We start from the raw sequence: 17,450 nt of genomic DNA, 5'->3' as shown, positions 1-17,450 counted from the left end.
TAAATACAATATAGATGTGTATGTATATTTATATATTATTTTCCTAGCTCTGTCTGTTAATATACCAGCAACAATGAGCACATCTAGTGCCTTAATCTTGGTTTCTTAATACTATTCCCCCCACTAAAAGAAACCAGGGCTGCTTGGGAAAAAAGAATGATTCTAGGGCTAGGGCACGGAAAGTGTAAGATAGGCCTCAAACATTCTGATTAGCCAGAAAGTGAAAAAAATGCCCCAAAGGTAATGAGGACATAACAAAAAGACACAGGACTCAGCAAATTTGTAATAATTTGAACATCAGCATAAAGATAATAAGAGAACATAACTGACTAAATAAAATATTACACGAGTCCATAATGATGTGAATGCATGAATGAAGGAGAAGGCAAAACTCTCCCTTACATTAGAATTTCAGCTAATAAATATAAGAGGTATGATGGAGTTAGAAAACCAGTGGATGCTAAAGCTGGTCAGTAGGTTGTTGATGAACAGAGTATTTACACAGTCTCAAAGTATCTGCCCATATGATACTTATTAATTACAATGGGAAAAACTATTGGAGAAACCTGGTGGATATCACTTTAAAAAAGTTATCAAATTTAACATCATCAATACTTACATCACATAAATATGTCTCCTTATAAGATGCACTAAGAAGGTGTGTGGTATAATTAAACATGTTTCTGATCTTTGTTCCCAGTTCCTGACACAGACCTCCTAAAGGCCATGGGATTTCTTGAGTGATACTAGTTATTTCCATATTTGCAACAAGCCCTTTTCAACCATACCCGAATTCACACTAATGAGGTGAGCCCTAGAAGGCTTCAGGATTAGGGGTGGGAAACAGAAAACCCAACCTTGTGATTAGAGGTTTAGAACTTCCAGTCCCACCACCAACCTCTGGAGAGGGGAGACTGGCTGGAGATTGAATCCACTCACCAATGGCCAATAATGTAATCAATCATACCTACATAATAAAACCTCAATAAAAAGCTGAGAAGAATGAGGTCTAGGGAAGCTTCCAGGGTGGTGAACATATTGATGTGCTGGGATGCTGCATTCTGGAGAAGGCATAGAAGCTCTGTGCACCACCCCAGCCCCTGCCACCTCCCATACCTTGCCCTATGCATCTCTTCCATTTGGCTGCTCCTGAGTTGTATGTGACCTTTTTAATAAAACTGTAATCATATAAGTCTTTAATCCATCTTGAATTAATTTTTGTATAAGGTGTAAGGAAGGGATCCAGTTGCAGCTTTCTACATATGGCTAGCCAGTTTTCCCAGCACCATTTATTAAATAGGGAATCCTTTCCCCATTTCTTGTTTTTGTCAGGTTTGTCAAAGATCAGATAGTTGTAGCTATGCGGCATCATTTCTGAGGGCTCTGTTCTGTTCCATTGATCTACGTCTCTGTTGTGGTACCAGTACCATGCTGTTTTGGTTACTGTAGCCTTGTAGTATAGTTTAAAGTCAGGTAGCGTGATGCCTCCAGCTTTGTTCTTTTGGCTTAGGATTGACTTGGCGATGCGGGCTCTTTTTTGGTTCCATATGAACTTTAAAGTAGTTTTTTCCAATTCTGTGAAGAAAGTCATTGGTAGCTTGATGGGGATGGCATTGAATCTATAAATTACCTTGGGCAGTATGGCCATTTTCACGATATTGATTCTTCCAACCCATGAGCATGGAATGTTCTTCCATTTGTTTGTATCCTCTTTTATTTCATTGAGCAGTGGTTTGTAGTTCTCCTTGAAGAGGTCCTTCACATCCCTTGTAAGTTGGATTCCTAGGTATTTTATTCTCTTTGAAGCAATTGTGAATGGGAGTTCACTCATGATTTGGCTCTCTGTTTGTCTGTTATTGGTGTACAAGAATGCTTGTGATTTTTGTACATTAATTTTGTATCCTGAGACTTCGCTGAAGTTGCTAATCAGCTTAAGGAGATTTTGGGCTGAGACAATGGGATTTTCTAGATATACAATCATGTCATCTGCAAACAGGGACAATTTGACTTCCTCTTTTCCTAATTGAATACCTTTTATTTCCTTCTCCTGCCTGATTGCTCTGGCCAGAACTTCCAGCACTATGTTGAACAGGAGCGGTGAGAGAGGGCATCCCTGTCTTGTGCCAGTTTTCAGAGGGAATGCTTCCAGTTTTTGCCCATTCAGTATGATATTGGCTGTGGGTTTGTCGTAGATAGCTCTTATTATTTTGAGATACGTCCCATCAATACCTAATTTATTGAGAGTTTTTAGCATGAAGGGTTGTTGAATTTTGTCAAAGGCCTTTTCTGCATCTATTGAGATAATCATGTGGTTTTTGTCTTTGGTTCTGTTTATATGCTGGATTACATTTATTGATTTGCGTATGTTGAACCAGCCTTGCATCCCAGGGATGAAGCCCACTTGATCATGGTGGATAAGCTTTTTGATGTGCTGCTGGATTCGGTTTGCCAGTATTTTATTGAGGATTTTTGCATCAATGTTCATCAAGGATATTGGTCTGAAATTCTCTTTTTTGGTTATGTCTCTGCCAGGTTTTGGTATCAGGACGATGCTGGCTTCATAAAATGTGTTAGGGAGGATTCCCTCTTTTTCTATCGATTGGAATAGTTTCAGAAGGAATGGTACCAGTTCCTCCTTGTACCTCTGGTAGAATTCTGCTGTGAATCCATCAGGTCCTGGACTCTTTTTGGTTGGTAAGCTATTGATTATTGCCACAATTTCAGAACCTGTTATTGGTCTATTCAGAGATTGAACTTCTTCCTGGTTTAGTCTTGGGAGGGTGTATTTGTCGAGGAATTTATCCATTTCTTCTAGATTTTCTAGTTTATTTGCATAGAGGTGTTTGTAGTATTCTCTGATGGTAGATTCTATTTCTGTGGGATCGGTGGTGATATCCCCTTTTTCGTTTTTTATTGCATCTATTTGATTCTTCTCTATTTTCTTCTTTATTAGTCTTGCTAGCGGTCCATCAATTTTGTTGATCTTTTCAAAAAACCAGCTCCTGGATTCATTAATTTTTTGAAGGGTTTTTTGTGTCTCTATTTCCTTCAGTTCTGCTCTGATTTTAGTTATTTCTAGCCTTCTGCTAGCTTTTGAATGTGTTTGCTCTTGCTTTTCTAGTTCTTTTAATTGTGATGTTAGGGAGTCAATTTTGGATCTTTCCTGCTTTCTCTTGTGGGCATTTAGTGCTATAAATTTCCCTCTACACACTGCTTTGAATGTGTCCCAGAGATTCTGGTATGTTGTGTCTTTGTTCTCGTTGGTTTCAAAGAACATCTTTATTTCTGCCTTCATTTCATTATGTACCCAATAGTCATTCAGGAACAGGTTGTTCAGTTTCCATGTAGTACAGCGGTTTTGAGTGAGTTTCTTAATCCTGAGTTCTAGTTTGAGTGCACTGTGGTCTGAGAGACAGTTTGTTATAATTTCTGTTCTTTTACATTTGCTGAGGAGAGCTTTACTTCCAACTATGTGGTCAATTTGGAATAGGTGTGGTGTGGTGCTGAAAAAAATGTATATTCTGTTGACTTGGGGTGGAGAGTTCTGTAGATGTCTATTAGGTCCACTTTATGTAGAGCTGAGTTCAATTCCTGGATATCCTTGTTAACTTTCTGTCTCGTTGATCTGTCTAATGCTGACAGTGGGGTGTTAAAATCTCCCATTATTATTGTGTGGGAGTTTAAGTCCCTTAGTAGGTCACTCAGGACTTGCTTTATGAATCTGGGTGCTCCTGTGTTGGGTGCATATATATTTAGGATAGTTAGCTCTTCTTGATGAATTGATCCCTTTACCATTATGTAATAGCCTTCTTTGTCTCTTTTGATCTTTGTTAGACCTAAAACCATTAAAATCCTACAAGAAAACCTAGGCAATACCATTCAGGACATAGGCGTGGGCAAGGACTTCATGTCTAAAACACCAAAAGCAATGGCAACAAAAGCCAAAATCGACAAATGGGATCTCATTAAACTAAAGAGCTTCTGCACAGCAAAAGAAACTATCATCAGAATGAACAGGCAACCTACAGAATGGGAGAAAATTTTTGCAACCTACTCATCTGACAAAGGGCTAATATCCAGAATCTATAATGAACTCAAACAAATTTACAAGAAAAAAACAAACAACCCCATCAAAAAGTGGGCAGAGGACATGAACAGACACTTCTCAAAAGAAGACATTTATGCAGCCAGAAAACACATGAAGAAATGCTCATCATCACTGGCCATCAGAGAAATGCAAATCAAAACCACAGTGAGATACCATCTCACACCAGTTAGAATGGCCATCATTAAAAAAGCAGGAAACAACAGGTGCTGGAGAGGATGTGGAGAAATAGGAACACTTTGACACTGTTGGTGGGACTGTAAACTAGTTCAACCATTGTGGAAGTCAGTGTGGCGATTCCTCAGGGATCTCGAACTAGAAATACCATTTGACCCAGCCATCCCATTACTGGGTATATACCCAAAGGACTATAAATCATGCTGCTATAAAGACACATGCACACGTATGTTTATTGTGGCACTATTCACAATAGCAAAGAGTTGGAACCAACCCAAATGTCCAACAACGATAGACTGGATTAAGAAAATGTGGCACATATACACCATGGAATACTATGCAGCCATAAAAAATGATGAGTTCGTGTCCTTTGTAGGGACATGGATGAAACTGGAAAACATCATTCTCAGTAAACTATCGCAAGGACAAAAAACCAAACACCGCATGTTCTCTCTCATAGGTGGGAATTGAACAATGAGAACTCATGGACACAGGAAGGGGAACATCACACTCCGGGGACTGTTGTGGGGTGGGGGGAGGGGGGAGGGACAGCATTAGGAGATACACCTAATGCTAAATGACAAGTTAATGGGTGCAGGAAATCAACATGGCACATGGATACATATGTAACAAACCTGCACATTGTGCACATGTACCCTAAAACCCTAAAGTATAATAAAAAAAAATAAAAATAAAAAAAAATAAACTAAAGAGCTTCTGCACAGAAAAAAAAAACAAACAAAAAAAAAACTGTAATCATAAGTGTAGTGCTTTCTTGAGTTCCGTGAGTCATTCTATCTAATTACTGAACCTAAGTGGGGGTCACTAGAATCCTTGAATTGGTAGTCAGCCTGGAAGAAGTGTGGTACCCTAGGGATCCCACTTGCGGCTGACATCTGAAGTTGGGGCAGGCTTGTGGGATTGAGCCCTTAACATGCAGGGTCAGTGCTAACTCCATGAGGTTAAGAATCAGAACTGAATTGGGTTGAATTGGGTTGAATTGGGTTGCAGTGTCAAAGAACTGGAAAATTAAATAGTTGTTGCTTAGTTAAGGTGTCAGCATTAACATATATGGTATTCCAGCTAAAAGGGCCTAGCTTGAATCTATTTGTGAAGGACATTCTACAAAGTAACAGGCCTGTACCCTTTAACAATGTCTAAATTTAAAAAGATAAAGAAATGCTGAGAAACTGTTTCGGATGGAGGGGAGACTAAAGAGACATTACAACTATGTGCAATATGGGATCCTGAATACTATCCTGGATTGGGAGAAAATAACTCTAAAGCTTACTAATGGGATGGAACAACTGATGAAATTTTGACTATGGACTGTTAATAGTCTTGTATCAGATTAGATAATAGTATTGTATCAATATAAAATTTCCTGATTTTGATAATTTTATTATGGCTGGGTAAGAGAATATTCTTATTAGAAAATATACACTGAACTATTTAGTAAAAGCATATCTTTAGCTTATTAAATCTCTCAGAAATTATAAGCATATATTACTTATTTGCATTATAGAGTGAAAAAGAGGAAACGATAAAGCAAATGGGGCAAAAAAATAACTGGAGAATCTGGGTAAAGGGTGTATGGCAGTTTCTTATACTGGTCTTGCAACTTTTCTGTGAGTTTAAAATTATATCAAAATAAAAATAACAGAAAATTTAAAAAAGGAAACAACACAGATGACTCAACAAATTATAAGGCTGGTTTTCTTCCACAGAGTGGAATTTTTAAGACAATGCCTGAAACATTGAACAAGCATAGACACAGCAGTTCCCAAACTGTGTTCCCAGGGGCACAGTTACACTTCGATTAGGAGATTTGTCTAAATTACAACAATTGCTAGGGGTTTTCTTTTTCTTCTAGAATTCATCTGGAAATAATCATCTGAAATTCAGTTGAAACAGTTCGTATTCTTTTAGAAAAATATATTGATAAATAGTTGAAGTAGAAAGTAAGACCTGCATAGTGAGAGAAGGTGAAAATTTGTTTCTCTGGAGAAAAAAAAATGAAAGGGAAAGATGAAGTGGGGAAGGAAGGAATAATAGCTACATGGTCAAGGCCACATAAGTGGCAATTTGACCCTTCCCTAAGACCCTCCAAGTTTTCTCTCCAGAAATCATGGCTCACATGGAGTGTCTGTCCTGGAGTAGAAACAGGACATGAGTCTGAGTTTTGTACTCTAATTGACTTGGGAGAAGGAGAGATGTTTTGACAATGTAAATCCTTAAGACATAGGAATCATGGGAAGGTTTAAGACTTCCTTAGGACATGGAATGGGGTTCAGGGCAATCCTGTGTAGTTATTGGATGTTATCTGGTTTTCCTATAAAAGGAAAATACCAAGCACATTTATATAGTAGCTCTGATTATATATCTTAGTATTAATAGCTTCTTAGTATAAGTGTTAATATCTTATTAATAAATGTGTTAATATCTTCTTGTTATTTATAAATGCTGTGCCAAGCCAGTTGCAGTGGCGTGCACCTGTGGCCCCACCTACTCAGGACCATAGTCACTTCTCGCGTAGTTGAAGTGAGTGGATCACCTAATCCAGGACTCCAACCTGAGCAAAACAGTGAGACTCTGGCTTAAAATAAATAAATAAATAAATACATACATACATACACACATACATACATACATACATACACACATACCTACATACATACATACATACATGGTGTGGCACATTGAAGGTAGTTGCATGATGGTGGGCTGATGCATGAGACCATGTGTGACTGAACATCAATGTACAGGTAGCATTTACCAACTAATCTTTTCATCGGTATTTATAGGTCTACATAAGAATCACTGGTCTGAGTAGTGGAGCTTGTCTTGTATTTTGAATATATGAATATGTTTTCTTATCAGTAATAAAACAATAGAATTTTTCAAATTTATATCACTTTATATCATTTTCTGTTACAAAGTTCTAAAAGTGAACTAAATATAGGTCATTTGTTATAATTAACTTTATAAGACTTTAAAAAAAATTCTCAGCATCAATCAGTATTATTCTGTTTCACAGACACCTCTCTTGGTTTCCCACAGCGACATTACATCCTTTAAAGTGGTCTACGGTCAAATAAGCTTAAGAAATACTGCCATACAGTGTCATTTTTACAGATGCATGTTTAAAGAGCTAGGACTCAGAAAACATTAGAATATATTTTTATATCCTGACTACTTTAAAAAAATGTAGTATTTTAATTATTCAAATTATGGATGGTGCTTAGTAATGAATTATCCATTAGCCAACTGACTTCCACTGCTAATATCAATATAAATTAGATCACAATGTAAATTAGATCACAATGTAAATTAGATCACAGATCAACCCCCACAAGTTCTAATGAAATTCTTGGGACATGAAATAACTCCTGCAAGGCTACTATAAATACAGATCAAGGGTACCAAAGGTGAAGTAGCAACATGAGAAATCCACAGGCTAAGAGGCATCACCCCGGGAGCAGTGCAAATCAAGGACACTAGCTGTTTTGAACAATAGTACAAGAATTAAATCATTATCAAATGCAAAACAGAAAATACATTGTCAAAACTTTGACGATGGTAGGCAGATTAAATAAAACGCATATAAGTGAAGAATTCTCAGGGCTGGAGACACTTAGGACCATGAAGACAAATAAAGGCTTTCTCAACAAAGCTGGAGAATATTTATGATCCTACTGTACTCTTGGGACCATAGTGCCATTGAAAAGTGGATACCCAGCTGTCACTTAAGACAGGAAGGGGATTCTGCAAACTTGGCAGCAATCCTTCAGCTGTGTCCTTAATACCCCTCTTGGAATCTGCTACAGTGTGAAGTTACTACAGAGCTCAAAGAGGTCATAGACATACTCTATGAAGACCAGTAAATTTTTCCAAGAGAATCAAAATTGAACACATTGCTTATATAGAATGGATTCTGAAAAAACATTTCAGGACTTAACCTAGATGAACTATCACACCCCAAATCCTGGCCCTCAGTATTACTCACTAGTAGCACCATTATTCATTTACCCAACTTCAAAACCTGGGTCATCTTCAACTCCTCTTTTCCCTTCACTTGCATCTCCTATTAGCTGCCAAGTTCAGCAGATTCTATTAGGTTGGTGCAAAAGTAATCGTGGTTTTTGCCATTAAAAGTAATAGCAATTACTTTTGCACCAACCTAATACTTCTTCATCTGAAATCCATTCCCTCCTTTTGATCTTTAAGGCCAGGGTCCTTGTTAAGGTCCTTACTTCCTCATATTTACTTAGACTATTAGGATAATCTTCTATCCTCCCAACTTGTAGCATTTCCCCCTCTAATTCATTTTAAGACTACTGTAAAATTAATCCTTCCAAGGCACAATTTAAATCATACTAGTTCCCCTTTCGAAACATCTTCAGTTACTCCTCGTGTTTCTAAACCAAATATATATTCCTCAGCCTGGCATTCAAGACCTCAGTAATTTCCTGGCTGTGCTCCCACAGCTCCTTCTTATCCACACACTTACATGTCCAGATTCTTATCCACACACTTACATGGTCCTACTTGCCTATCTCTTCTAACTTCTCTTTACCTCTGGATCTCACCATGCACAAATCTCAATTTATTCAATTTATTCAAATTTTCCGGGATCTGTATCAGACATTGCTCTCTCAAAGAAATCTTCCTCTGGCCGGGCATGGTGGCTCACTCCTGTAATCCCAGCACTTTGGGAGGCTGAGACAGGAGGATCATCTGAGGTCAGGAGTTCGAGACCAGCCTGACCAACATGGTGAAACTCCGTCTCTACTAAAAATACAAAAATTAGCCAGGTGTGGTGGCGGGTACCTGTAATCCCAGCTACTCAGGAGGCTGAGGCAGGAGAATCACTTGAATCTGGGAGGCAAAGGTTGCAGTGAGTCGAGATCGTGTCACTGCACTCCAGCCTGGGTAGCAGAGTGAGATTCCATCTTAAAAAAGAAAAAAAAGAAATCTTCCTCCATCTTTCCCACTAGATGTCCTATCCTGCTTCTCTGAACCTTATCACATTTTTCTTGGCATCTGTTATGACCTGCTCTCTATGCTATTTATCTATTGCATGTACTATTATTTTAATTCAACCAATATTTACCAAGCCCTATGTGCCAGGCACTATAAGGCACCAGGAACACAATAAAACAGCTATGACTCTCTGAATTAAATGAACTGAGCCAGAATTACCACTGAATCTTTATAGTGTACCACACAGTAGAAAGCTAGAACAATTGTTCTATCAAGATACTGTAAGATACCTCATAAACATATAAAGTGCCATTCAGTTAAGATGCTTGGTTTTAAAACTAAAATTCCATTAATAAAAAGGATTATTTTAAATGGGAAATTTGAAGAATCTTACAGTGTAACCTTTAAGCCCTTAATTAAAGACTTGTGCATAGGTATAGCAAAAGCAGAAGAAATAACAAATCTTTCCATTGAAAACTTTTACAGCAAAAATTTTCATTTTTTTGAAGACATCTGTAAGTTTATCTGTTTAAAAAATGAAAGAGAGGATAGAAGGAAAGAAAACCAGACTTTGGTATCAATGGGACTTTGAATGAATATGATTAATTGAATGAATGAATTAAAAGAGACTATGAGGTTTTTTTTTGTTTTTGCACCTATCATTTTAGAATCTCAGTAAAATCCTAAGAGGTTCATGTGGGGATAACATAGATGGGGATATGCATAGTGATCAGATAAAAAGATGGGAGAATATAACCATGAGATGAGCTATATTAAATTATCATTAAGGAGAAAAACAAGATGAGATTTCCTTAAGGCTCATATCCTCAACTGAACCACCAGGAAAGAAACTCTGGCAATTAAAGATGGGAAAATTCTTAGCATACATTCCAGTTTTAAATAAGTATGCAAATTATTACATCTCAGTTTCAAATATCCCCACTATTCATGATTGCTATCCAATGCCCCAGCCATAGTACCCTCCCCAGCACCTGTCCTGCTCTCATGGTCCCCCGTTTACCTCATATGCATCTTTGATGTTCAAGGGCTCACCAAGTGCTGCCACATGTCCCACAATGCCTTTGTTCCATTCTAAGCGGATACAGTTATTTGAAGCTTCTTCCAGTGTTGAACCTTCAGCAACATCAAAGAGGCGGCTGATAAGAAACTTGTCATTGGAGCTGTCTTCACAGACAAGGAACAGGGAATAGCGGTCAGCAGAGATGAGTCCATGGATATGCAAGAAAATTTTGTGACATAAGGCTGTGACATCCAAATGACTAGAAATATCCTTCACTAATTCCAAGAGTCTTGAGCACTGGTCCCCTTCATCATGATCAAACCTTGGAGGGGTTAGAGGCATCTGTTCCTTTTTTTCTGAGTCAGAGAGGAAGCTCACAGTTCCCTCAGAATCCTTGACAACAATGGGTCTAAGAGGCCGGTCAAATTCAGAGGCAGAGATTTTCCTGGTTGGTGTTCCAGGGGCGCTGTTATCCGCACGAGGACTCTGCTGCAAGGGACAAGAGCAAGATTCGGCGTGGCCTCTGATACCTTCCTTGCACACAGGGATGGTGTGAACTCTCTCAGCAAACCATGCGTTGACCATTTCTCTGCAGAACAGAACATGCAGACACATTAGATACTTGAAGAGGAAGGGTGCTATGCCTGAGAGCTCCTAAACTGATGAGACAATAATTTGATATGTTACAGAAAATAAAAACAAGATGGTTTACTTAAGACATATGATTTTGGCCAGGAACAGTGGTTCACACCTGCAATTCCACCACCTTGGGAGGCTGAGGTGGGAGGACTGCATGAGGCCAGGAGTTGGAGACCAACCTGGGAAACCTAGTGAGACCCTGTCTCTAGAAAAAATTAAAAAATTAGGTGGGCATGATAGCACGTGCCTATGATCCTAACTACTGGGGAGACTGAGGCAGGAGGGTTGCTTGAGCCCAGGAGTTCGAGGCTGTAGTGAGGTATGATCACACCACTGCACCACTGCACTTCAGCCTGGGTGACAAAGTGAGACTCTCTCAAAAAAAAAAAAAAAAAGACAATTTTATTTTGGAAAACAATAGAGGACAATTGCTTTAATGAACATCTTAATAAAGGCTGACTTCTATATACATAATTTTATATATCTGATTGCAGCATACCAAGCATAAAGTCTGCTTCTCTCAAAATTAGCTTATATTAAAAAGTAAAAGACACTAAATTTGCCAAGTTTTAGGAAAATATAACTATGCACATTAATTTGATGTTTAAAACACATAACTTGTTCTGAAGTTAAATATTTGAAAACTATAACAAATATTTGTCTAAATTTGGCTTGCTACTATGCCTATTTTAGATAGTTATATCTATACTGCAAAAGTAGATAAGTTTAGAAGGATTAATGAAAGAGACAAATAATTGAATCTTGTATAGAAAAATCAGACTTTTGTAAATATTATCCCAATAATGTTTGTTTAATAATGGTAAAAAAAAAAGATCTCTTTTTCTAGATTATCTACAACTATTTTAAAGTAGGCTTTATCTAAGTTTAAAAATGCAGTCCAAGAAAACTGAAGGCATTTATGTTTTTAATGTACCCTCCTGTGAAAGAAACTCATTTGAGCTAAAGCTGTCACAGTAGGTGACTTTTAAAAACAAACATACCAGATCATACACAATCCAAAACATGTTGTTCAATTCAAATAATTCCCCTCAGAACGCTGTAATCTTACACCAGTTAATGGTGTCATTACTCTAGACATTTTTGGAACTCTTCTTTTGAAACAAACTTCTGAAACAATTTACAATCCAAGTAAAAATACTAATTTTATCTAAAAATTAGACCTTGTTTCTCACTAACTCCTCCTCCGAAAATGAACAAATAAAACAAAAACAAAAAAACCTATGGTAACAGCTAACTTAATTCTCTATCTTCTGATAAGACATGACCCTTTAGAAAACTCAAACTTACCTTCAAAAGATAAAAACTTGCTATAACTGAGGATATTTCAAATAATTTGCCTATACAAAAAGCAATGTAATCTCAAATCTACAATGACATAATTGACTGTTTATACCAAACAAAAGGCCAGGATAAAAAAGTTTGACAATGTACTGTTTTGGAGATAGTATAGGGATGTAGTCACTCTCCAAAGTTTTTGGTTGTAGTAACAATTGATATTACTTCAGCCGGGAGCGGTGGCTCACGCCTGTAATCCCAGCACTTTGGGAGGCTGAGGCGGGCGGATCATGAGGTCAGGAAATCGAGACCATCCTGGCTACATGGTGAAACCCCGTCTCTACCAAAAATACAAAAAAAATTAGCCGGGCTTGGTGGCGGGCGCCTGTAGTCCCAGCTACTCGGGAGGCTGAGGCAGGAGAATGGCCTGAACCCGGGAGGCTGAGCTTACAGTGAGCCAAGATCGCGCCACTACACTCCAGCCTGGGCTACAGTTTGAGACTCCATCTCAAAAAAAAAAAAAAAAAAAAAAGGCAATACCTAACAAATTTTAAATATATGTATCCTTTGTTCCAGAGATTTTACACGTGACAAAGGAAATACAAGGGTATTTACTGTATATAGTAAGTACGTTTCCTATAGCAGATAAGAAGCAACCTAATATCACCAATAGAAGGCTGACTAAATACATCATGGCACATTTATACAAGAGAACACTAGGCAGACATTAAAACATGATTATATGTACTGATATGTATGACATGAATTAATTAAGTGAAAACAGAAGATGTAAAAGAGTTTGAAAAGAACACACTGTCTTATTTCTGAGTCTTTACTAAGTCTTTCATTTATGGGATGTTCCCCTAATTATTTCATTTTGAACAATGATGTATTATTTGTTAAATATACATTACTCTGAAATGATACCCCATCCAGAATGTAATGGGTCAAAATGAAAAGATAAAAATATTACCTCCCTTATAATTTCAAGAGTTGAATACAGTTATAAAAGTCTCCAAAAAGTTTAGGAGAAATAAGTTTAAGAAATCCATTGTAAATATGGTGACTATAGTTAATAATAATGTATTGTATATTTAAAAATTGCTGAAAGAGAAGATTTTAAGGGTTCTCACCACAAAAAAAGATAAGTATGAGACAATGCATATGTAAACTAGCTTGACTTAGCCATTCCACAATGTATACATACATCAAAGCATCATGCTGTACACCTTAAATACATATAATTGTTGTCAATTAAAAAATTAATTAAAAAATATCCAATGAGTAATTTAAAGGAAAACAACCTCGCTGGCCTTATGAATTGACTGACTTTCTAATAAAGAGGTATTACAAATTTGAAGAAGCACGAAAGCAATGTGGTAGGTAAGTGTATTGTACAAATCACAAGCATATACCTACACAGATTTTTAAAAACATATAATTGTCCTAATGTTTCATAGATGCATGCTGTGACTTAGGACAAAATTTCCAGTGAAGACAACATACATTAATTAAAATAATTCAGTATCTCAAAACCTTAGAAGTGAAGGTGACACACTCTGGGATTTGCTTATGTAGCCCCCAGAATTGCACTAATAGTGCCAAAGACACTGATGTTAAAAATGCATGTGAAGCTGCCAACAGTGCATAGGAAGCTTTCAAATAAAACTGTTTTGGAAAAGATAAGACAGGAAAAAAGCAATATGTCTAAGTTAATATATCTGATGTGATTTTAAATGTGGACATGTTACTAAACTGTTAAATCAATATAAAAATAGACATTTTAACAATTTCAGCCACAAACCCAAAACTTAGCCCCAACTTATTTCTTATCTTCTCAATGGGAAATGGAGATCTCCTTTCGAATTTTAAATTAAACTGCCTACTTGACAACTCCACGTGGATATCTAGACCACTTAAAATGGTGAAAACAGAATTCCTAAGACCCTACCCATCTCACCTTGCCTCATCTTACTCCCTGCCAGTTTTCCCACATATGGAGTACCATCACCTCCACAGTTACTCAAACCAAACACATAGGAATTACTCTAAATTTCTGTTTCCTTCAACTGTCACATTCAGTTGCGCAGTCAAGTTCTGTCAACCTGACTTCCAAAATCCTATAACCCAATCTGCTTATTTCTGTCTCCATTACTACCACCCTGGTCCAAACCCCACTATCTCTCAGTTGGATTGTTGCCATAGTCCCCTAATTGATCTCTCTGATCCTATACTTACCCCCTTGCAATCCCATTCTCCACACAGCAGCCACAGTAAATTTTCAGCAAAGTATGTCAACATCTTCGTTACCCTACTTGGCTTTTCATTGAACTGAGAATAAAACCTGAGCTCTTGTAATCCCCTACAAATAGGTTCCTCTCGCCCATGCCAGCATCCTTGGCGCTCCTGAAGCACACCAAGCTCTAACTGCCCTGTCTGGGATGCTCTCCCCTCATTGGCACGTGGCTGATCCACTGCCACATCCCCTGCTCAAACAAGTCATCTCTGACTGCTCCACCTAAAGTGGTCCAGACACATCATGTTCTTATCCTACATAATTTAAATTCCCACTATCTGCTATTTTTCTTGTTTATCAATCTGTTGTTTTATCATCTATCCCCTCTGACTAGATATTTCATTAGTGCTATGTGTTCACTGCTGCATCTCCTGTACTTAGATTAATGTTTACCACATACAGTAGTAGGTCCTCAAAATATTTCTTGAAGTAAATGAATAAATAAATGAAGCCTCCTGAAGCATCAAAAGGTACAACAGTCTTTTGAATATCTAAATGCTGGTGTGTTTATTACAGAAAATCAACATTGTGTTTTAGCGATTACTGTTCATCACCCCTTGGATGTGTAAGTCTCACAACTGACCATGACTAATTTATGCTTGTATACTTGCAGTGCCTGGCGCAGCATATGTCTTAAGCAGAGCCAGTGCCTAAAAATTCTACATTATGTGTTTGTGATTACTCTATTTGTCTCATAAATGTTGCTTATGGATATTTTCTTAGAGACATTAACTCAATATTAAATGACATAGGAAAAGCATATGTAGCATACTCAGTCAGTCATTCAACAATCTGTATTAACCACCAGTGGTAGGGAAAGAGAGTTCTCATGACCACATTATTGATTATCTGAGTCCCTGTAATTACATGCTTGCAGAGGAAAACATATGTTTTCATAACATCAAAATCACTGATGAACCAACCACAAATAAAATTAACTCATTTCTCACACATCTTTCCCTTAGCATTCCTTGGAGTTCTGCAGTGCACAATCTATATGGCCAAATGAAGTGAGCCTTTGCCCTTAAGACTAATATCTATACTCCGCTGATTTTTGAAAAATACTTCAGTCCATATGCAAATACAAATTCCCTGCAAATTGAAATTAAAATTCTTATATAAGACATAAGCTATGGTCTAAAATGTATGTCTCTACAAAATTCATCTCTTGAACCCTAACCCCGAAGGTGATAGTATTAGGAGGTGGGGCCTTTGGGAGGGCTCTGCCCTCATAAATAGGATTAGTGCCTGATGTAGTTTGGATGTCCCCTCCAAACCTCATGTTGAAATGTAATCCCCAGTGTTGGAGGTGGGGCTTAGAGAGGTAATTGGATTATGGGGGCAGATCCCTCATGAATGGCTTCACACCATCCCCTTCATGATGAGTGAGTTCAGGGCCCTGTTTAAAAGTTGGTTGTTTAAAAGTACATGGCACCTCCCAGCATCCCGTTCTTATTCTCATTCTTGCTCCTGCTCTTGCTATAACTTTCTCACCATATGATATGCAGGTTTCCACTTCACTTTCCATATGATTGAAAGCTTCCTGAGGCCGCCCCAGTTGGGCAGATGCCAACACCCTGCCTCCTGTAAAGCCAGCAGAACCATGAGCCAATTAAACCTCTTTTCCTTATAAATTACCCAGCCTTGGGTATTTCTTTAAATCAATGGAAGAACAACCTAATAGAGGGCCCTTATAAGGGGTCTATGGGAGCTTGTTAACTCCTTTTGCCCTTCTGTGAGGACACATAAAAGTTGACATCTATGAGGGAGAAGCCTCCACCAGAATCTGCTGGTGCCTTGATCTTGGACTTCCCAGCATCTGAAACTGTGAGCAACAAATCTGTGTTTATAAATTATCCAGTCTAAGCTATTTGTTATAGCAGTCAGCATGGACTAAGACAATATAGATTTTCTAGACATAGATTAAAGTGATGTTGGAGAATCCTTCTAATATTACACAAAACCACTGACAAGAGTTATGCTCAATTAAAGACCAGCTAACAACTGAAGAAACAATCAATAAGGATAATGACATAGCAGATACTCACAAAGAGAATATTAGTCAAATAATTATATTCTGAATTAAGAAAGCCCCTTGGGCAAAGCTGATGAAGCCTTCAAATATTAATTCAAAAAGCTAGTTTAGGGAGAAAATTATCTTTATGACCTTGCTGCAAAAGCCAAACATGAACTGAAGATAATTGTTTATGGCTACACTCTGTTACAATTTATTTAACAGAATTAGCAGAGTTTCATCCTAAGAATTAGCAGAGTGTCATTACAATCTCAATTTTATTATTAATAGTTCAAATATAAACTTATTTTCATAATCTGTGGTTCTATTTTTCAAGATAAAGCTCCAATCAAAACCTTCTCATGAAATTTTTTTCTATTTTGATAGAATTAACTTTAATTGTCTTTTTTTTCTGGAATGAATTATTCCCATAAGACAGAGATTTCCACAAGGTACTATGTTGGGCACCAGGGACAGAATAATGAGCAACTCCAGAAAAATTATCATGATCTTTCCTTTCAAACTTAAAAGTTTATATTGTGTTCAGAAGTTATATACATATTGGATGTTCCTGGCATATAAAGTTAGGTAAATGTACACAAATAAGTAATGGAAAAGATGATTGTGAACATGTCCAATATAAAAGTAGAAAGCAACAGATGGACATCCAGAAACCTCAGTAGAAGTTCTGACTGGGTAATCACTTCGATGGTCTAGGATAGGATCTCTATTTTCCCTTCCCTTTATTAATTCTAGGGGGTTTTGAAAAATATTCACATTAGTGCTACTGAAAAAAACATAATTTTAATTAAACCTGGTGGGGCAGGCATTAATGATCCTACTTTCTAAAATATGAAGCTAATTAAATGTCTGAACCACACCCATTCTACTATTTGGTGGCAACACCAGGAATCAAATC

The 17,450-nt window shown here is 37.4% G+C and overlaps 1 protein-coding gene across 2 annotated transcripts in view; it reads right to left on the bottom strand.

Annotated features, from left to right (window-relative positions):
- PDE5A (phosphodiesterase 5A) overlaps positions 1-17,450 on the bottom strand; it is a 140,073-nt gene that overhangs the window by 107,649 nt on the left and 14,974 nt on the right. For both annotated transcript variants that reach the window (XM_003271321.3, XM_003271322.3), the window contains exon 2: positions 10,287-10,875. In XM_003271321.3, the coding sequence (XP_003271369.1) occupies positions 10,287-10,875 (589 nt within the window). The remainder of the gene's footprint in view (positions 1-10,286; positions 10,876-17,450) is intronic.

Source organism: Nomascus leucogenys, chromosome 7b (assembly GCF_006542625.1).
Source record: "Nomascus leucogenys isolate Asia chromosome 7b, Asia_NLE_v1, whole genome shotgun sequence".
Classification (NCBI taxonomy): Eukaryota; Metazoa; Chordata; class Mammalia; order Primates; family Hylobatidae; genus Nomascus; species Nomascus leucogenys.
Note: the sequence above shows the minus strand (reverse complement) of the source record. Positions and strands in the feature narration are given on the sequence as shown.